General features: G+C 42.4%; 2 protein-coding genes across 2 annotated transcripts; one reads left to right on the forward strand and one right to left on the reverse strand.

Annotated features, from left to right (window-relative positions):
* Window positions 1–1,456: 1,456 nt before the first annotated feature.
* On the reverse strand, window positions 1,457–4,342 carry cldn10a (claudin 10a). The gene is made up of 5 exons (XM_085803421.1): window positions 3,875–4,342; window positions 2,571–2,732; window positions 2,388–2,469; window positions 2,172–2,276; window positions 1,457–1,667 (listed from the first exon to the last, which is right to left on the reverse strand). Exons 1-5 carry the CDS (start codon window positions 4,092–4,094, stop codon window positions 1,535–1,537), a joined length of 702 nt encoding a protein of 233 aa, XP_085659547.1. The 5' UTR covers window positions 4,095–4,342; the 3' UTR covers window positions 1,457–1,534.
* A 3,549-nt stretch (window positions 4,343–7,891) lies between these two features.
* LOC146990830 (ATP-binding cassette sub-family C member 4-like) lies at window positions 7,892–20,847 on the forward strand. The gene is made up of 13 exons (XM_085799962.1): window positions 7,892–8,135; window positions 9,351–9,461; window positions 11,238–11,358; window positions 11,680–11,904; window positions 12,040–12,129; window positions 12,921–13,084; window positions 13,678–13,803; window positions 14,719–14,968; window positions 15,408–15,515; window positions 15,800–15,889; window positions 15,977–16,168; window positions 19,147–19,241; window positions 20,754–20,847. Exons 1-13 carry the CDS (start codon window positions 8,062–8,064, stop codon window positions 20,842–20,844), a joined length of 1,737 nt encoding a protein of 578 aa, XP_085656088.1. The 5' UTR covers window positions 7,892–8,061; the 3' UTR covers window positions 20,845–20,847.
* Window positions 20,848–21,237: the final 390 nt, after the last annotated feature.

Consider the following 21,237-nt stretch of genomic DNA (forward strand, 5'->3'; position numbering starts at 1 on the left):
AGCTTTAATTAGCCTGACACTAAAGAAAAAAGCAAGAACAAAGGAGCGATTATCTGACCTGAGCTGACCAGACTTTGAATAACAGCCAAGAGAGCAGAGCAGCAAATAACAAATCTAACTACACTTAGTTTTTCTGAGCTCAAAGGTCACAGTCTCAACTATTAGATATTATGATTCATTTCCCTGTGATAATTCAAGCGGCAAATTAAATAATGCTGCTCTCTGGTGCTGTGTAGTTAAAGTTGGAGGCTGGGTGCCCTCAGACTTCATCTGTTTCCTAACAGAGGTTAAATGAATAGGGCAGTGTTTGTAACACATCTTAATGTCTTCTTGCAAAATCTCATCATGGTTGATTTTTTTTTTGATTGAGATTTATCCTTTGTGCATCATGCATGTCAGTACATTTTCAATTCTAACTTGTGCTGCACAAGGTTATAATTTTATAGACAGTCATGGCTCTTAGATGAAAAACAGACATTAAAACTACACAGTATTTCACTAGGAAAGAAGCACAGATTAGAGAATACTTAATTACCTACCCCTGTGATCTCCTAACCACCACTTTTATGAGTCCTCATTGGGGTCCAGACCCTCAGATTGGGAACCATTAGGCTTGGTTACATATACTCACGTTCTATTCAAGTAATTTTTATGATCTGTGATAATAAAGCGACATAGACATTCGCCCATACAATACTACCTTTATATCATTGGACATTCTGCAGAGTCCTGGATACTCGACACTTGTTTACGGATGCAAGGCAGCGGAAAGCACGGGGCAGCCGCTCCCTGCCAGCTGGTTCAAGTATCCAACCCACGGGCCAAGAGGTTTTGTGTAACATAGCCTGGGGTTCCTATTGATAATAATTCCTAGGTGCAGATGGATGGCTGATAGGAGGGGAAACCTCCGGTCGAGCCTCCAGCTCAGAGCGCGCAGCCTTTTTCTGGGGTCAGATGTGATGTAGTGACCCTTAGAGGTCAGATCAGTCTGGACCGGGACAAAGGAGAAAGGTCCTCAAATGAAGTTTTTTATTTGTCTTAGTGACATGATAAATTGACATTTGATCACAACAGCATGTCTATAATGTATCTGATCTAATATTTGAAACATTTCTGGAAAAATATTGTTAAAAATATGTTTTATGAGCACTGAATTTACAAAAATCTGCACAAAAACACAATAATACAATCTTGTTTTAATGAAATATAAAATCGATAGCAGGCTAAATATTGAAATCCATTCAGGCTTTGCTTGAAGAAAAATGTGTCCAGTCTGTCTGAGTCAGGAAAGGCCAGCTCTCTGAAGGTGACCCGAGTCTTTGAACTGTGTTTTGTGCCAAATCAAATTTCCTGCCCCAAAAAAGAACAAAAAAAAAAAAAAAAAAATCAAGCTTCTCTTTTGCATATGATCCATTGACAGAAATGTCTCCACAAAAAATGGCCGTATTTAGAGATGAGTTCTGCCACAAAACTTGAAAACTGTCCTCATATTGTGTCCTATATGACCTCCACAATAAAAATCCACAGCTCAGTTTCACACATAGGCGTTTCTTCCAAACTGCCGGGACTTCTCGCCAGCTTCCTTGGGGAGGCTGCTGGTCGTCTTGGTGTGCTTGATGTTGCGTGCTGTTGCAAACGAAGCAGCTCCGCCATAGGAGTACTCAGCTCTGCAAAAAAACAGGATGAAGAATAAAAAATTAGCTTTTTAAATAGGGATGGGACTAAATCCTGCTTAATATTTCTGTGTACATGAGGATGTACTCTGCAGGGCTGACTGGTCACAAACTGATGACCCGTTTCCTTGGCTCCCCTGATGCACTATACTTCCATATAGCTGCCCTCAGTCAAGGTGACTTTCACTTGGAGAAGGACCTTGTTGTAACAAAGGAAACATTCAGCCATCACTGGGCCTGTTACTAATCAAAATTACGATCATACAATTTGGCCTGTAGGTTCAGCAATTACCAGACAAGATGCTGACAGAGATTACAGGATGTTCTCAACTGGAACTGTATCGCAGTTAAAGTCATTATTTAAATGGCCTGATTGAGTTAGCAACTCAGCGCCGCTCAGAATTTGTCTAAATCAGATTTCCTCCAAGTCGTCGATGCCGCTGACAGATGTGGGATCACATTGTTAGCATGTAGCAGGTCAGACGCCGAGCAGCTTGCCTCATGCTGAAGCCTTCAGACAAGGAGAGACAGAAGACAAGTCCTCCCAGGATGCACAGCACAGATCCAGCCCAACCGATGAAGAGAGCTGCTCCTAATTCAAACCTGCAAGTTTGGCATGAAAAAAAAAGAAATTTACGACTGGACTGTCTTTGATCTGAACATGTGTTTGATCTGCTGTCACACAAATCTTTCATTTGAATCCTGGAAACGTACTTCTGAGCAACAAAGAGAGGATCAAAGAAGTCAGTTGTGATCCTGTGAGCATATATGGAGCATGCGGTCATGCAGCACAGACCTATGGAGAGAAATAAGAGGATTCAACTTCAAATTCTCACAGAAATCAAAGCGCAAAAGAGAAACATCTTCAGATTAAAGGCTTCAAAGTGCACGTTTTACCAGTGAGGATGAAATGGAGGCCGGAGAGGACGGTCAGACGAGCTTTGGTGGTCTCCGAGCCGCCTATCTTTGTGCACTTCATTCCCACAAGGGCGAAGGTGGCACCAAAGAAACCCAGACACACAGAGGCGATCATCAGACCCCGACACACCTGGATATAAGCTTCATGACAGACAGACAGAGAGAGGAGGGGGTTGCTCTTTAGACTATATCAAATCTTTGAGTTAGTAACATCTCTGATCATCTAGTGACTCTTTAAAGTCCCACTCCCGCGACCCTTTTCGGCCATTTTAAAACCAGCTCATTAGCCATGCACATTAGCAATGCACCTCTGGAGGGTGGGCGGAGACTGCGCTGCTCTGCACCCGCCCAGCCACCTCCTCGCACCCCACCCCCCGCTTGCTGACAGCTGGACATTGTACAATTACAGATTCAGCGCGTTTAGCATAAAACTCCACACTGGGATTCGATCCCAGACTGGAGCATAGTCCTTGCTCACAATGCCTGCTGCTCTACCAGGTGAGCTATACCTGTTATACCTTGACAGCTACACTGAGCTGTCAAGCCTTTCACCTCTGAGCCAGATGCAAGCAGGGCGGGAGCTTGTAGCACTAGTGCCCTCCCCTGGAGCTGTGACACCCTCAACTCCAGTCTCCCTGAAACTGCCAGTTTGCGTCTGCCATTGGTTCACAGCAGTTTGAAGGCAGAAAAACTCAGAAATGCAATTTTGCACTTCCTTTTCTGCTGATATGTGCTCTAACACAAGAAAAATGCCACAGGAACATGTGAAAAGCTCAAAAAACACGATTTTCACGGGAGTGGGTCTTTAAGTTCGTCATTGAAGGCCCAACCACAAGTCTGGGAACCACTACGATTAACCAGATGTTTGCGTCCTGTGTCATAATGGAGCATGAATGTTTTAATTTGCATCAAGACATTGGAAAATTCTGCACTCAGAGGCAAAGTTTTCCCTAATTGCCTCTTGCAGGTCGTGGGAAGTGACAAGTGACCACCGTATGACCATATGACTTTCTCAGATTGCTTCATTCGGACACATTAGGAGGTCTGTTTCAGTCCAACACAGCTCCCTCGCTGAAATATGCTTCTGCTGGCCTTTAGTTTTAAATGTGGCCATTGTTTATGGCCTGGAGCCAGTGTCAGAAAAGGAAAGCTCAAGTTCCAAATGCTTTTGTTTTACAATGGTACTCATTCATCCAAAAATAACAGGTGTTGGGCACGAGCGCTTCGGTCCGAACAGAAGTCAGAGACGTACACAAAGATGGGTAGAATTCACCAGAACTCACCATCCAGAGCCAGCATTGATGGAAAGTCCTTGCAGTTTGACACACCGGTGGAGTCGGTCACACAGGTTTTCCACAGGTTGGACCAGAACGTGGCTGTGGTGATGACCGTCCCATCCACAGAGGACACCTTCCAGTAGTCCGTCGGCAGGGTGGACGACACCAGGATCCAACCGGAGATGGTGAGGAGGAAGGCGACGATCTCTGTGGCCATGTTGCCCATCGTTCCACTGGTTTTTGGAGGTCGGCGCTGGGACGGGACGGAGGTCGTTCCCTCAGAAGTGTCAGAGAGGAGGTGGGAGGGTCGATCCCGGACGGGCTGCGTCAGCGCTGGCAGTTGTGCAGATATGTTGCCTCTCTTTCACCTGCTCAGCCAAGCATCCGCCGATACTTTTCAATGCACATCATTCACTGACGCACAATCAGTTGTTGGAGATTGTGTCTGTGCACCGGCGACGGGAGGGTGAAGGGTTGCCCCATACTGGTCATCACTCCGCACGGCGTCCATAGGGGTCTGCAAGGGGATCTGCAGAGGGAGGAAGTCTTTAATTGAAAGGATCTGAAAGAGAGAAGGAACACTAGATAGGAGGAGAGATTGCAGGGTGGACTGAATGAATGACGGGTGTGTTTGCATTTAGTTTGAGTTCATTTCACAACGCTGCAGTGGAGGGAAGTTATCTAGTCCCTCAAGTCCTCAGGGCCAAATGAATGAAGCTTAAAGAAAAGGTTAGAATACAGATATGCTCTGGTTTTACTCATGCTGGTTTTACAGCATCTGGCTCCATCAAGTGGCAGAAAGGAGAAACTCTTCCAAGGGACCTGAGACCTGCCGTGTTGAAAATGTCATTGATATAAAACACTGAATTTTCTGCAGACATGCATGTATAAAAATGCTGCTGGCTCTGGTGATCCCCTTGACTAATTCAATCTGTCACATTTGTGGTTTTGGTGATGCTGATATTAGTAGTAATCATCCCAAAGCACTGATGCTTTTGTTGCACCAGCCTATAGCATTGCTGTGACTCTTGTTGCTTTGTCTTTTTCCCGGTTGCTTTGGTCGAGTTTATTGATGTACATTTCAAAAGTAAAGCACCTCCCTTCCTTTTAGTCATATACTGTATTTCCACCCTCCCCATCCCCCAGCCTTGTCTTGGAAGAAGGAAGTTCTCATTTGTCTTCTTACAAATTATATAATTTCATTACGAAGCAATAAAAACTGACCTAATGACCTAATTTTATTTTTTGCTACAGACGTTATATGGCCTGCTCCACCTGGAGTTAATGGTGGCTTATTTTTGCTGATATCTAATCCTTAACTAAATAATGCTGTGTAACCGACACTTGTGTTGACTTCATTGCTCTATTGTATAAGTGTTATGATGTTTTATCATTTGGCTTGTAATTAGTTTATATGGTCAGATGTTTTAATATTCAATAACTGGTTAAAAACTGATCATGTCATATAGTTAAGTATAACTCTAAAATGGGAATACTCACTTACTTCCTTTAAGTATAGTACTTCAAGAGCTGATAACCTTTGTCATCATATGTAAAAGTAGAAAAATACACTTAAGTGACTGGCTGATTACTGATTGCGTGGCTTGTCTGAGCAACTATAATAATATAAGTGGGCTAGGAGCGAAGGAGAGTGACTCAGAGTTGGTCAAAAAGTCAGTGAATGGAAGTCATGAATTTACTGGTAAAGATCTAATCTAATCAGTATGACCAATCCTCTGAGGATTTGGGGAAAAAAAAAAGAATGAGCCAGGTACTAATTAATTAAATTCCTAATCGTATACTGAAAAACTTGTTTATACTGTGGTTTGCCCTGTTTTTGGGGGTTTTTTTTCCAACAGGGATTAGATCTAATCTCAGTTTGTAGAGAAGGAGGGATTGTTTCCAGGGAAAATAATTACCAGAAACATTTCCTGAACTCTTCTGGTTGTATTGTAGCTGCTTTATTTTATGACCCCAAGATGAGGGTCTGATCTCGGGGTCATAAAACCCCTCTTTGTCATTCCAGGAAATCTAAATCCAGGTGGTTTACTGTCGGTAAACACCGGCGCTGGTTCCTTAAACCTCTCTAGTGAGTTTGAACCCTCGATGTAACGTTTCCACGGCTGCTGTTGCCGAGCAATCTTATAGCATGGCACTCTAATCCCGTAAACAGCCAAGTGAAAGGGAAGCAGGTGTAACAGGTAGTTATCTGACTGATGATGACATCCCATAACTGCTCGTAACCTCGGGCTGTGAAAAACGAATTGCTATAGACATTGATAACATCGATGTACAGTGTTTTATTTATTCTGGTAACTAGATATAAGTGGTAATGTTCAGTATCCAGGCCTCTATAGATGGTGACAATGAGTTAACAAACTCCAAACTGCTGTAAGACATATTAGACAAAATAAACAGCAAATCAGAATTGAAACAGAAAATGCCAAACTAATTCCCTTTCCCATCAGCTTCATCTGTACTTTTTACACTGTTTAGTGTTTATTCGAACTGCAGCATTTGACCCCATTGTCATGTTTCAAAATGTACATTTTAATATGCATATATATTTCTATAAATATTTGTTTTGCTTTGGGAAATAGGCCTACCACTCAGCTGGGAAAGCATGGGAAAGGACTCTTGATCCCCCACCAGATGAATGTTATTGGGTTGAGTTCAGCTGCCTGTAATAAGCTCCTGCTGGCTTTTCTCCGTCAGGCCTTTCCACCCCCCCACCCCCCCGTCGGTGCTGGCTAAACATCAACAGCAGGATAATGTGTAAGTCTGTTATCATTACACTGTTGGTGTCAGGATAATAGTTCACCTTGGTTGCATGTGACGAGATTTCTTAGAAACACACACAATCCTTGAACGACAGAGATAGGCGTTGTGTTTCCACTCCAGCACCTCCTGCTCCCGTAGTTCTTTCATGTCAGTGCAGGAAACACCTGTACTGTATCTGTCATCGACGGCACGCCTCGTTATTTATAGGATATCCTCTTCTGTGTCCACATCAGGTGCCTTTGTGTTTGTGCAAGCAGCCACCACAATATGATAGAGGGCGAGCAAACACAACAACCCAAAGTGAAATTTCATGCGGTTTATTTCCAGTTCCTTGGAGAGATTAGGATTACAAAAGAGTCATAACATGAGGAGTGCCACACTTTATTGCCTCTTTATCAGGAGTGACACATTTTCACTCCACTATCATGAGTTACAAGAGGCTGGACAACTTGATATTTTTGCTGAGTAATTCTGATATGATTGCCATGCACATATAAAGACGTTTTTTTTTATTACCTATTATTATTATTATTTTATCCTGACAATAAAATAAAACAGCTGGCCAATGACAAAGAGTGTTTTAAACTAGAGCAGATTTTAGCCATACATATACTTAAACACCTAATAACGCACAATATGAATGAATTTTCATGCAGTTGACAGAAATTGTTGATATTGCCAGCGATATCAGAGAACAAGGTCTGTTTATAAATGGCAGAGGGACAGCTGCCCTACCTTGTGCATGTTTAGAAAAAACATAAATATACTGTATATGAACCTTCGTATATATATGAATAGCTTAGTACTGAATGCACAATAACAAGCTGCATTTATACATGGGCATAATACACAATTTTGTAAAAGGCAGGGGTCCCTGCTCCATCTCTTCGTCAGTTTGGGGGTCCTTGGCCTGAAAAACGTTGAAGACCCCTGACAGGAAAAACATAAATAAATAATCAATATAAAATTTACATATTAATAAAATAAAATAAACCAAAATAGAGTTTGTTTTTAATGCCTTTTGGTTTTCCAGTCCATAGTGAAACAGCATTTCCAAAGCAGGGTGCACTGTGTTCTTATATTACACATGTCTTCATCAGCCAATCGTGTGAATGAAGAGCAGAAGGCACAGCCAATAGCAGGGCGGGGGGATTTTCAGCCAATCAGGTGGCAGCGGGGGCGGGACCACCCACTGTGCCTCTTTAATAATCTTTTCTGGTGTTATCGCCTGCTCGTTGGGTCTGCCCGAAACATACAGTGTAACACACCTTTGGGCAGTTCCGGCCTCTTTGTCAGCAGCTGCAGACAGATGTGAGGGGCGAGTTAACGCCGCATGGCCCGAGGAGCAGCAGTTTGGACAAGAAAGTTGGACGGAAACTAGTCGGTGGGGACTGGGGTGAGGGAGGAAAACCATGGACCAAGGCAGCAAGGATGGTAAAACTAACCCGGCAGCGACGGCGGGGCTTTTGTCAAAGATATTTTTCTGGTAAGTCGAGGAAACGCGGGTCAGCGGGTTATTTAAAACACCACACCGAGAGCTTGCACGTTTTTGGTTTCATTTCAACGAATACCTCGTTGTAGAACAGACACCGGCTACTAAGTGTAAACTAAAAAAAAGATATATAAAAATAAAATAAAATGATTACTACTAACGAAAGTCGCTAAAAAGTTTTCACTTTGTTGAAAAGACAGTAGAAAACGTCCCGGGATTTGGTTTTATCGCAATACAATGCTCGTTTCCTGTTGACTCATGTGCTTTCGTGACAGTAGCCCTAATGGGAAAGTTGTGTCTGCGCGCTTGACGCAACTCCTTTCTTTATTAGTTGCCATGGAGACCACAGAAGGATTGATATGGATAAGATTGAAGTCGGTCAGTGATGGTCTCTAGCTCAACACACTACTAGACCAATACTAGAGCATGACAAGACCAGAGCAGATCGAGACCAAGACAAAACCCAAAACCAGAGCAGACCAAGACCAAGACAAGACCCAAGACCAGGGCAGAACAAGACAAGACCAAGACCAGAGTAGACCAAGACCAAAAACCTAGACCAAGACTTTGAGGGGGTCGAGACCAAGTCCAGAACAAGATCAGAGCAAACCAAGACCAAGACTTTGAGGTTGTTGAGAGCAAGACCAGATCAAGACTGAGACTAAGAATTTGACGGGGTTGAGACCAAGAAGACAATACCAAGATCAGACCATTTTCAAGACCAGTACTGTATTCAGTACAAGTACTCATAATAATCATGTGGCTTGATATTTACATTTTTGCTCAGATGAATAATATAAAATCTAAACCATATTTAATTGAAACAAAGTTTGGATTGAACAGAATAACTCACTAAGTCACTCACCGTTGACCCTGGTGACACCAAGTCTTTCAGATGGTTACACGAGCAGATACTTTAGTAGAACAATTTTAATTAACTTAAAGTTATTGAATTACATCACACAAACTAAAGTGAGCGAATGACAGAGAGACATTTGCAGCTCTGGTCTTGAGAAAAAAAGCCAGTATCGACCAGACCAAGACCGGTATCGACAACACACTGTGTCACACTCAATGTTTAAATAGTTGTATTTTGAACAAGTGGCTCATGGGTGCTACAAAGGGTGTAATCAGCTGCAAATGTTTTAAGAAATAAAGTAAAATATGATCATGAGTTGCTGATGATGCATGATGTTATTCCTCCTTCAGGTGGCTCAATCCCTTGTTCAGCGTCGGGTCCAAACGCAGGCTGGAGGAGGATGACATGTACGAAGTGCTGGTGGAGGACAGGTCGGAGAACCTGGGTCAGGACCTGCACAGGTAGAGCGGCCTTTTACAAAAAAGAAAAGTCATCTACAAGCAAGGATGCATCACCTGTTGAAGTTTATGATGTATGGATGGATGATTGTTTTTTATGTCAGGAAGAATCATATAATCAGTTAGACTGCACTTCTCGATCTCCAAGTGGAGTCATAAAGACTTGGATATAATTTACAGATATGAAAACCAGTGTCGGAGGAGAGGTGGCTGCACCAAAAGATAAAAGATGCATCATCATCCTCAGTTCACAGATGAGCTCCTTTAAATTCCCAGCACATCCCTGCTGCTGTTGGCAGGACATCCATTTCCATTACTTACAAACTGACCAACCCTGATTTGCAAAGCAGAATATAAAATGGATGTTTTTGATGAATGAAGACAAAATTGCAGACATTTGTCTTCATCATCATCACCATCATCATCATTTCACAAGCTGAAATACTGTGTAATACTTGTGGTTTATTTGTAGATAATATATATGACACCCATCCATCCTGTTAGGGGAGTTTTCTTATGTGTTGAAACTTTTTCTCATGAAAGTGCATCTCTGTCTGTTTTCACAACTCTGCTTCAGTGTGTTTTGAGACTGGATGTTGGGTTATAAAAGAGGAAGAGAGAGGAAGAGGGTAAGACCAGAATCAATAAGTTAATATAAAATAGTCAAAGTCAAGGACGCACAGTATTGATAGGATGTTACTTTAAAAGTTAAGGACTGATATGAAGAATTAAGCAATACTGTTCATTACTACTTCGACTCAAGTGATGCAATTAAAGGTTATGGTAACAGTTAATGTTTGTTTCTCCAAAAAGAGAAAACAAGTGTTGCAGTTGGTGGGAGCAACCGTGACCTTTGTCAACTCTTGAGTCAAACATTTCCAGCGTTATCAGGAAGCTGCCGTGCACTGATGGGATGTTTAGCTTTGGAAAAACTGTGTCAGATTAATAATTGTTGATGTTTTACTAACGACACGTGCGGCGCAATAACAGGAACCAACACTGGAGTCTCCGTCTGGTTCCCAAACACAAACACCCACACCAGATATAATCAATAACGCTTCCTGTCATAAACTCCTGGGAGCTTCGGACTGTAGTCTCGATTATGAAGCGTGGAGTTGTTGATTTCACAGCATCCGGCCGCTGACGATCGATTACGGGGTCGTTTTGGAAAAGGCTTCTCATTTGGCAGCGCAACTGTTTCCTGCCAGCGCTTAAATTGACGGAGAAATTTTGATTGTCAATGGTCAATTGAGGGTGAAATTCTGTCCTCAGGGCGTCTCAGCTCTGTGAGTTTATCTTTTTCCACAGAGCTGAGACAAGATCACTGAGTTGAATAGGATATGAAGACAAAATAGAGGTATTGTAGAAGTTAAACTGCACAAAAGTCAAATCTGTATTTCCTGTTGTCAACAAATACAATGAAAATGAATTGATGCCGTAGTTATTAAGCCCGACCACATTCCACATTGTTGCACTGGAACAAAGTTTATCTTGTAATAACCCGCAGCTGATTACCTTCTTATATATGAAGTTATGAAATATCTGGGACTTTATAGGGTGATAATTACTAAGTAGTGGCTGTTGGCATGCAGGTTAGAACGGGTCTTTACTGAACAAATACTCCTGGATTTGTTTATTGTTGCATCGCTGTCTTTGATCATGCAATTATCCAATTCCTCCAGGACGAGTTCCTGACTCGTCTGCACGTGAGGCTCGTCGTCTTATCACGCACAAAATTACCTCAAATGAATAACAACGACCACTCTCTTCTCACCACAGACTCTGGGATCTTGATGTCCAGAGGGCGACCAAGGAAATGAAGCCACCTAGCCTCAGTAAAGTCATCATCAGGTGCTTCTGGAAACCGTACGCAGTGCTGGGCTTCTTCACCCTGGTGGAGGTCAGTGTCACGTCTGTTCAGCTGCTGAGTTAAGGTGCTTAAACTCTTGCTCAGATGATTTTTAATTTGCTGAAACTCATTACAACAGTGTCATTAAGTTGTACAAGCATAAAAACAGACAAGATGTAATATAATATTTTTTATATATAATGATTATTGTGTTGGCTCATGCAAGGGAGATAAGAATATGTAGATCAACAGGTTTTCATAAGAGCGTGTTGTGATTATCACTTGTCCCTGTCCCTGATAATATTCATGTCCTCGCTGTAATTATTGTGTTGTGACGCTCACCCTTCTCCGTCTCCTTCGCCTGCATATCAGGAGGTGATTAAAGTGGTCCAGCCAGTCATCCTGGGGAAGGTGATTCAGTACTTTGAGAGTTACGACCCAGAGGACAAGACGGCTTTATACGAGACCCTGGGCTACGCCGCTGGTTTGTCCCTCTGCACCATCGGCCTGGCGGTGATGCATCACCTCTACTTCTACCACGTGCAGAGAACAGGCATGAAGATAAGAGTGGCCATGTGTCACATGATCTATAAGAAGGTCAGTAGGAAACATGATAAAGGAGAACGTAGTGTCACTGCATTGTGCTCTACTTGCACATCAAGGCTACGAGTTGTGTCCTGTTGTCCTTTAAGAGTGATTGTGTTTCATGATGATTCCTGTCTATTTTTCCAGGCTCTGTGTCTCAGCAGTTCAGCCATGGGGAAGACCACCACAGGCCAGATCGTCAACCTCCTCTCAAATGACGTCAACAGGTTTGACGATGTAGGTGAAACTGTAGACTTTTAAAAGAGAAGACACACGGGTTGCTATTTTTGCCTCCAGGTCAAAGCAGTGTAAAGTAACTCTCCCTCTCTCTCTCTCCTCTTCGCCCTCCTTCTCCAGAATCCACCTCACAACAGGGCTTATAGTAATATTTCCCAGCACTGCACAGGCATTTTCTATTTTATTTTTTAAGACAACACAACTTTAACTGAAACACAACTAGAGAAAAAATCTTGGATGCAGATGAATTGGAGATACAGGAATTCATCTGCATCCAAGCTGCAGCTGAAGTAAAAATATTTCATGATTAAGACATCAAAGACAAGTAGATATTTTATTCAGGTAGAATTGGCTTGCTGTGAACAATTGCTCCAATCTGGCCCACTGAGAATCACCACAGACTGGTTTGTGTTGCCTATTACATTAGGAGTAAGGGGGAGCGCCATCCCGGGATTTAAACTCCTGGAATGTGTCTGACCTAATTTCACTGATGTGAAGGTTAAATTCTTGGCATGCTTATAGTTGTCGCCTGCATCGGTTTGATCTGTGTGACGTATTGTTTGTATTACGTGTGTGGTAACATGTCTCCTACAGCCAGCTGTGTGCCAGGTCCTGCTGTGAAAACTTACTTTCTCACTTCGTCAGGGCGTTTAGTTTCTTGGCAGCGGGCTCTTAATTACACCATGTTAGGCCCCCGTGCTGTTTCTGTTGACTGACTCTGCCCATCATGTAAAAAACCACCCAGGATGTGTTGTAAAGTGTGCGTATATGTGTGTGTTCTGCATCTACAGGTGACAATCTTCCTGCACTACCTGTGGGTGGGGCCGCTGCAGGCGGCGGCGGTGGTGGGCCTGCTGTGGATGGAGATCGGCCCATCGTGCTTGGTGGGCATGGTGGTCCTCATGTTCCTGATGCCTGTGCAGACCCTGTTTGGAAGGCTGTTTTCTAAGTTCAGGTAACAAAAACATGAGTGGAGGTAGAAGCTTGTTGTCAAAGCTTTTCTCTTTAGTTTAGTTTATTAAAGGGACAGTGTGTCATTAATCATTTGCAGGGAATGAGGAGATGGTTGCACCAGATTTCACCGGTCCCAGCATGTAATAGACAGAAGACGCAGACCATAAACTAAAATACAAGGGAAAACCTGATACATAACATGACACAAATAGACCAAGTCAAGTGCAAAAATCACTATTGCAAACTCAGTTGTTTTGATTAAGATCAAATGTGTCCTAACATATCAGAAACATACAGTAGCATCATGTTGCTACTGAGATGCTGCAGCCTACGAATGATATTCTCCAGGTGTAAGGGAACATGCTGCTTTGGTGTATGACTCCTCATAACAGTAAAATAGTTGGTCTGTTTAAAGAGCCTCAGGCAGAAGTACTGTGCCCGTTTGTCATGTAACCGCAGCATAACCATCGTAAATTATTGAACACATGCAATGAGGATAAAGGTCAATATTGATGTTGCAAAGATTGTTTTGTTTTTTTGCAGGTTAGGCTTTTTATCTGTAGTATTTAATCAAACACATGTTCCACTTTACAGGAGCAAGACTGCAGTTCTGACTGACAACAGGATCCGCACAATGAATGAGGTGGTGTCTGGAATCAGGATCATCAAGATGTACGCGTGGGAGAAACCCTTCGCTGCTCTGGTGTCTGATGTAAGAAGGTAAAGATGTGAAACAACTCTTCAAAGTTAATGAGTAGAGAGGCATCAGCTGAGGCAACACCAAGCAGTTTTTTTTGCTGTGTCACTCTGTGCATACTTTATCTGTAGCGGACAGATAATCACTAGACAGCTCGGTTAGATTGGTAAGGCTTAGGTTACTTCTTTTGGGTGCATAAAGTAAAACTTGAGGAAACAAAGTATTTTGTAATAGATGGAGAATCTTAAAATGAGGAAATCTTGTGATCAGGACATCTCCTGATCACAAGATTTCCTCATTTTAAGATGAGGTGCAAGCCTGCACCACATCCTCGTTCTTTCTTTTTCTTTTGTGAGTGAACTCTGGTTTTTAGCTTTTTTTCACCATGTGATGCTTCCCAAAAATTGATGATGTTTTCCACACACACACAGACACACACAGTCCATCACATGCATGCATAACTTCGTTTAGATGCAGCACATTTAATTTTTAGTTCTGTTAGTTTCCAGCGCCTTCAAAACTTTTCATTCATCGGCTTCAACACGATGCCACAGTTTGAACCTCATGTTGTGATGAGGTCGGAATTAAAAATATTTTTTTAGCAGACATAAACAGGGCTTTGTGTAGAAATAGCGTTTTGACAAAGTGAGCCTTGTCAAAACGCATCTCTGCGCTGCTCTGTGGTTGGAACCCAAAAAAAAAATCTCTCCTCTGGCAAAGCTTTTCATTCGTCTCCACAGCCGCTCCTAACTGGATCAAGGATTAAAGCAAACCCTTAGTAGATTCATGTGCTTTTAATAAAGATATTTTTAGATCTGCTGATGAGATACAACCATCCACTCCTTAGTGAGGAGTGAGTTAGGACATTTCACTGCACATATTTGTTACCATACGTGTCGTGTCATGTCATGTGATGGTTTGACACTGTTTCCATTCAGGAAGGAGATCTCCAAGATCATGAAGAGCTCCTACCTGCGAGGCCTCAACATGGCCTCCTTCTTCTGTGCCAGCAAGGTCATCGTCTTCATCACCTTCACCCTCTACGTTCTCCTGGGAAACACCATCTCGGCCAGTCGCGTGTTTGTGACGGTGTCGCTGTACAGCTCTGTGCGACTCACCGTCACGCTCTTCTTCCCCAACGCCATTGAGAAGCTGTTTGAGACCCGCGTCAGCATCCGCAGGATTCAGGTAGCCTGAAGCTTCAGCAGCATTTCCAACCTTTTGTAACTAGAACTCTTTGTTTTTTTCTTTTTTTAAACAAATGCCCATCATCAAAAAAGCCAAATAACTTTGATACATAACTAGATTAAATAGTATTCACTCTTTTCCCAAATTTCTAATGAAAAATGAATGTTATCTTCCCTTACAACCCAACAAGTATCACATTTATCTACTTAGACTCTACTGCATGTTGTTTCACTTGTTGGCTGATGTTACAGCTCAAGCTGCTTGTGATTTATTATGAAACTTCAGCCACATCACATTGACTTGACTCAGAATCACTGCCAAACCAGGAGTTATGAGAAATTACACAAGACTCAAATATGTCTTAACTAGGTGTGCATATTACATAATACTTGTGGAAATGATAGCGCAAGAGGTTTCACTCTTGATATTTGTCATCTAGGAGTTTCTGATGCTTGACGAGATCAAAAAAAGTGGAGCTGCTCTACCGCAGGACGAGAAGAGTGAAGTCTCTGTGGAGATCCAGGATCTGCTCTGCTACTGGGACAAGGTCAGACCCCTTGTTCTCACTGATAATACACACAATGAACAGCCTGTGCCAGTTTCCCTGGATTAGGGCCCAGCCACAAGGAAACCCAGGCATGCACATCATGCATTGTTCCTGTGTTATATCATATTATGTTTAAATATGTTTTGTATCATGCTGGCGGTTATGTGGAGAGAGAGAGAGAAGCTTAACTCGTTCTAGGAGCAATAACAAAATCTCTTTGTTTAAATAAATATAAAATAAATATATATACTGTATATATATTTATATATATGTGTGTTTTTCAGAGTCTGGATGCACCGACTCTGCAGAACATCTCTCTAAATCTGAACTCCAACCAGCTGGTGGCTGTGATCGGACCAGTGGGAGCTGGAAAGGTCAGTTTACATTTTCCTCATTTCAGTCTCAAAAGCAGCAGGTCTCTCTCATGTCTTACTTCTCTCTCTGTTTCTGTGTCCATCCAGTCCTCCCTGCTGAGCTCCATCCTGGGAGAGCTGCCGAACGAAAAGGGGGTGCTGAAAGTCAAGGGTCAGCTGACCTACGCCGCCCAGCAGCCCTGGGTGTTCCCTGGTACCGTCCGCAGCAACATCCTGTTTGGGAAAGAGCTGAATCCCCAGAAGTACGAGAGAGTCATCAAGGCCTGCGCTCTGAAGAGGGTGAGACAGCAACAGTAACAAGTCTCCAGTTACTGAAAGTACAGTGTGAAAAATGTCTGTGTGTGAGCATCTCATGTAGCTGAAATAAGAACGACACTGAGGTTTGTGGCAAAGCCTTTTGTTCGATGCAGGACTCGTCGTAGTCATGGTGCCTGAGCAAAAAAAAACCACTTCCTGTCGGCTTAATGGCAGTGATAACTTAACATACACTACAGGGCAAAAGTGAGGAAGCAAGATCAAATTTGTGCAAAAAAGATCATAGTTTCATTGGTGTACCGGTACTTTGCAGCAAAAGTCACTCATCAGGATACAATACAGAATACATATAGAATATCAGGTATTTGGATTTTTCTTGCTTAGACTTTGCTTTCAGGGCCCGAAGCATCTTTTTGAAGTACACCTCCCTCTTCCTTTTCTGATCTTTTTCTATCATCATGACTTCCAGTTTCGTCTAGTCTCTTCAGGGTGTAGTCAACTTTTGTTGACACCGTTAGTTTTAGTTTTGCAGTTTCTCTTTCAGCGTTTACGTCTTTCCTCAATGTACAAATCTGTACTCTTGTTTCTTTACTCAGCTGTTTCTTTCTAGCTACTTCTGTGGTAGTTTGTCAGAGGTATCAACACCAGAGGTATGAGCAAACTCTCAAAAGCCAAATAGCTAAAGTGAATAATTCAAACTGTGATTTGTTTTTTACTTTTGCACTTAAGTTGTGACTCTTGCACATCTTCTCAACCCTCTTTTCTTTTTTTTATTATTCAGCAATGGTCTGGTAACATCTGTGTATAGCTAAAGGTAAATTTGAGGAAAATGGTGCATATCAATGAAAGCCAAGTCTGATCACACAGTAAATACATCCCAAATTCATAGAACTCATACTGGTTTTTAGGAAAAGGCAACGTGAACACAAACTTGAAGTTGCTTCCAAGCGTTTGTCCTGTTGTGTTTCTACTTTACTTACAAAAACAAGCTGCTTTACACTGAAACCAGATGAAGTACGTCGACTCTTGACAAGCCAGGTTTAATTGTTGCTGTGTGTTGCCATGGTGAGGAAATTGTGAGGTCATCATAGCTGCCCAGTCAGAGAAAAAATTACATTAATTATATTGAGTGTGGTGGTGGCAGATGGGAGCCTGTGGTGACTAATAACACAGGAATTGTGTTTTTGATGCCGAATCAATGGAGCTGTGTAAGAGAGGGGGGGCTGACTGCAGCAGGATACAGAAGAGTGGGCTTCACCTCATAGTTTTTGATAACGTAGTACATGATGCTAATTTTAAATGATAGTTCGACTGGTTTGGAATAAAATGAACCCAGGACGGGACACACGACTCGCTGCGATTTTCTCACAGATTTTCTCCGGCTAGCATTTTTCTAGTAAGCGAAATTTGGTGTCATGTTCTGATGTAAAGTAAAGTAAAGTAAACTATCTGCACTTTTCACACGGTTGCACCTGACATTTCTCAGGCATCTCTACCTATATGTGTGTAAATGAGTGGTTCTCACAGGCCTCAGATTCCCGTTCTCTACCTTGAAATTCCCGGCCAAAGGAGATAGATACCTGTCGCCAAGAGCGGCTCATTCAGATCCTGTGGTTCATTCATATCTGATAAAACCAAATATAAGAACAAATATTAATGCACCACAGTCGTGCTGAATCAAATCTGAGCAAACACAGATAAAGTCCTGATAAAGAGGATTAGCTGATTTAAAAACAAACATTGGAAACAGCGTGAAGTGGGGCTGACAGGAGGAGCCTCGGGCTGCAGCTTCGTCACCGCCGTGTTTCCTGTGAAAGAACTGGTTTAAATATTCAATTTCACGTGAGTTAAATCTCAGTTTTCAAGGCCCAGTTCATCCAGTGGAGAGAGAAATTCCTCAGGCCGTGACTGATTGACACCTGTTGCTCCTTCACATGTGTGTGAGTTTAAGCCGTTGGTTGTACTTAAACTTAGCCTCGGTGACCTCTTCTCCCCCTTACAGTTGTAAATGAGTTACTTGTGAGTCCTGTGACTCCACTACAGATTATATTTGCTCTCTACTCAGACCAAACACACCTATAGCCTTTGCTCTGACATATTGAGGTGATACTGCCTTGCACACACACACTCCTTCTGGTTTATGTAGCTTTATTATAGAATATAAACCAGGGTCATCTTTTACATGGAGTCATATAATGTTCCTGTCAGCTTTGATTGGAGACAACAGACATGTGCTGACTCACCCTGCGCACAGACGCTCATTTCAGGAACTGAATTATTGTCTTTGCGTAACACAGTGCTGTGTTTCCTATACGTACTGTGGGTTGGATCCAGATTTAGCTCAGGTAAACTGACTCTACAGCTTTTGGCACCGCACTCATTAGCTGAGTGGAGATTACAGGCCGCAGCTGCTCAGTGCATGTTTAGGCAATAAATCGGTAAATTGCAAACGTCCACCCACACGCCCTGCATCACAGGCACAACAAGACATGTAAGGGTTTAACTTTGGGTCCTCACTGCTGGTAAATCAGTAAAGTGAAATACTGTTGAACTTATTGGTTTAATTCAGGAACCCTCCCTGTTTTGGTAAAGTGAAGTTTAATAAGAAACACAAGGAGATAAGTCTGTTTTTAATGATCCTTATAATGTGTGTTAGTCTTATTCCCAGATTCCTGTTTGATCTGGACCTAAACCCATTTACTCATCATGCTCAATGAGATAACATCTGATCTTAAGCACCGGTGTCTAGGTGATTTATAGAGATCAGTTTGTTCCTGTTCATGATGAACTCACTGACCTGACTCCTAACTTTGCAGAGGAAGAAATGTCCCAGCTCCTTCTTTTTTATTGTATCTGTCTTTATCCGGTGTTTATTTGGGACAGTGGTGCACACATGCTCGAGACATTCACATTTCTTAAATCAACAATGTGTTCCCTGTTTTTTTCCCCCACATGCGATATATTTCAGTGTGATCATTGTGTTTGTTTTATTGTGCTGTCAGGACATGGAGCTGCTCCCCGACGGAGACCTGACCCTGATCGGAGACAGAGGGGCCACACTCAGCGGGGGACAGAAAGCTCGTGTCAACCTGGCCAGGTAAGATCAACAAAGAAATGATCACTAAATTAACACACGCATGCACACATATGTACAAATACACAGAGGATAACTAATAAATAATAGAAAAACTGTATATAAACTGTGTATAAAAAGGGACAAATCAAATATATATATGATTTTTACCTATTGATAGATAGATAGATAGATAGATAGATAGATAGATAGATAGATAGATAGATAGATAGATAGATAGATAGATAGATAGATAGATAGATAGACAGATAGATAGATAGATAGATACCGTAAAACACCAAATAAAGGCCCGGGCGTTTATTTGCTTAAATCGCTCAAATCAACAGGCGTTTATTAGGGACCTGCGTTTATTTGGGACCTGCGTTTATTAATAGTGTTCAACCTGGACCTCCTTCTGGGGACAGAGGCTTCACTCTGTGGCGGCAGGCGGCGGTGGAATGATACGTGCGTTTCTCAAGGCATTACTGTAAATACGGCCAGGGCGGACTCGTTCTCGGTCTCCCTGACCACCGCCGTCCTGGCCCGCACAGGTACCAGGAGACTGAGACCCCCCATCATGTCGGTCCTCCGCCCTTCTTGATCCGCCGCAAGTTGCAAAAACCCTGCGGACGCCCAGTCTCTCCACTCCTCTCCCACACTTCAGCACCTGTGTTGGCTCGCACCACCGTCCTTTTTTTTTGATTGAATGAAGTAGGCCTATAACTAATAATAATGCAACGTATAGCCTAACTAAATACACGTATGAGTAATCAGAGAACAGTAGGCTGTTTACGCTACTTTTAAAAGGAGTAAAGTCATTTAAAACGAGGAGCGAGCCGAGCCGAGCCGAGCCGACACTGTGCAGCCCAGGACAGGTGCTGAAGTGCGGATGAGAGGAGTGGACAGACCGGGCAGGAGCAACCAGCTGACGTCTCATCGGTCCTCGGCCGTCTTTAATGTCTAGAGACACCCGCTATATTTGCATAGAATATTTTTTGGCAACCAGAAAAACAATGTTTGACCCGGCGTTTATATGGGATGGGCGTTTAATATAAAAAATATTTTGCTACACCCGGCGGTTAATTGGGACCGGCGGCAATTTGGGACTCGGCCATTATTTGAAGTTTTACGGTAGATAGATAGATAGATAGTTTATTGTCATTGTCATTTCCACAACAACGAAATTGAAGTGCATTTTCTACAGTGCAAAGAAGTCATAAAAACATTAAAGACAAAAAAACAACAAAGAAAAAAACTAGGTTAAAACTGCCACAAGTCACAAATACGCTACTTATTTAACAACAACAGACAATTTAAAATCAAGAATCTTAATTAAAGCAACAGAATAATGAGATATATATATATATATATATATGTATTCCAGTATATTGTTGGAATGCATGAAAAAACTCAGAGGAAAGTGCTTTATATCTTTTATCTGTTCAAAGAAGCAGCTAAATTACAATACAATACAATCTATAGACAAGCAGAAGCTGACAAAGTGAAATGTGTGTTTATGTGTGTGTGTGTCCTCAGGGCTGTGTATCAGGACGCTGACATCTACCTCCTGGATGATCCTTTAAGTGCAGTGGACTCTGAAGTTGGGAGACATCTCTTTGAACAGTGAGCGACAACCTCCACACAACTGCCCACACGTTCTCATCACATGAGGGTTAAGGCCTCGCACCGCTTCGACGTACATGACACGAAACAGGAAAACGCTGTTTGTTTCGTTCTGGTCAACACGCCCTGGAAAAGTGCTTCAAAGCGGGAGCGGGAAACCTGAGCGTCGGACCACAGCAGAACCAAGTTCCAGTAAAGAGAGACAGGAAACGTATCTGCGGTTACTGTACACGATGTTTTCACTGTTCGTACTCCTGCTCATAGTTTACAGAGCGATGGATATCAGCCGTGGCTTGATTGAGAGTTAGTCCTTGGATTGTGTTGCTTTGTTAAAAAAGAAAAAAAAAACATCTCTAGTGAGAACAGACAAAGATGAAGGAAAAGTGTTTGAACTAAA

The sequence above is a fragment of the Trachurus japonicus genome, chromosome 2 (genome assembly GCF_045865225.1).
Source record: "Trachurus japonicus isolate A0001 chromosome 2, Traja_1.0".
Classification (NCBI taxonomy): domain Eukaryota; kingdom Metazoa; phylum Chordata; class Actinopteri; order Carangiformes; family Carangidae; genus Trachurus; species Trachurus japonicus.

Excerpts from the sequence above, each read along its gene's own strand:
- cldn10a (XM_085803421.1), bottom strand. The coding sequence starts at position 4,094 with ATGGGCAACATGGCCACAGAGATCGTCGCCTTCCTCCTCACCATCTCC. Across the intron at positions 2,470-2,570 it reads CCTCCATTTCATCCTCACTG|GTCTGTGCTGCATGACCGCA; the intron begins GTAAAACGTGCA and ends TTCTCTCCATAG. Across the intron at positions 2,277-2,387 it reads CCTCTCTTTGTTGCTCAGAA|GTTTGAATTAGGAGCAGCTC; the intron begins GTACGTTTCCAG and ends CCAAACTTGCAG.
- LOC146990830 (XM_085799962.1), top strand. The coding sequence starts at position 8,062 with ATGGACCAAGGCAGCAAGGATGGTAAAACTAACCCGGCAGCGACGGCG. Across the intron at positions 11,905-12,039 it reads GTCACATGATCTATAAGAAG|GCTCTGTGTCTCAGCAGTTC; the intron begins GTCAGTAGGAAA and ends CTATTTTTCCAG. Across the intron at positions 13,804-14,718 it reads CTGGTGTCTGATGTAAGAAG|GAAGGAGATCTCCAAGATCA; the intron begins GTAAAGATGTGA and ends GTTTCCATTCAG.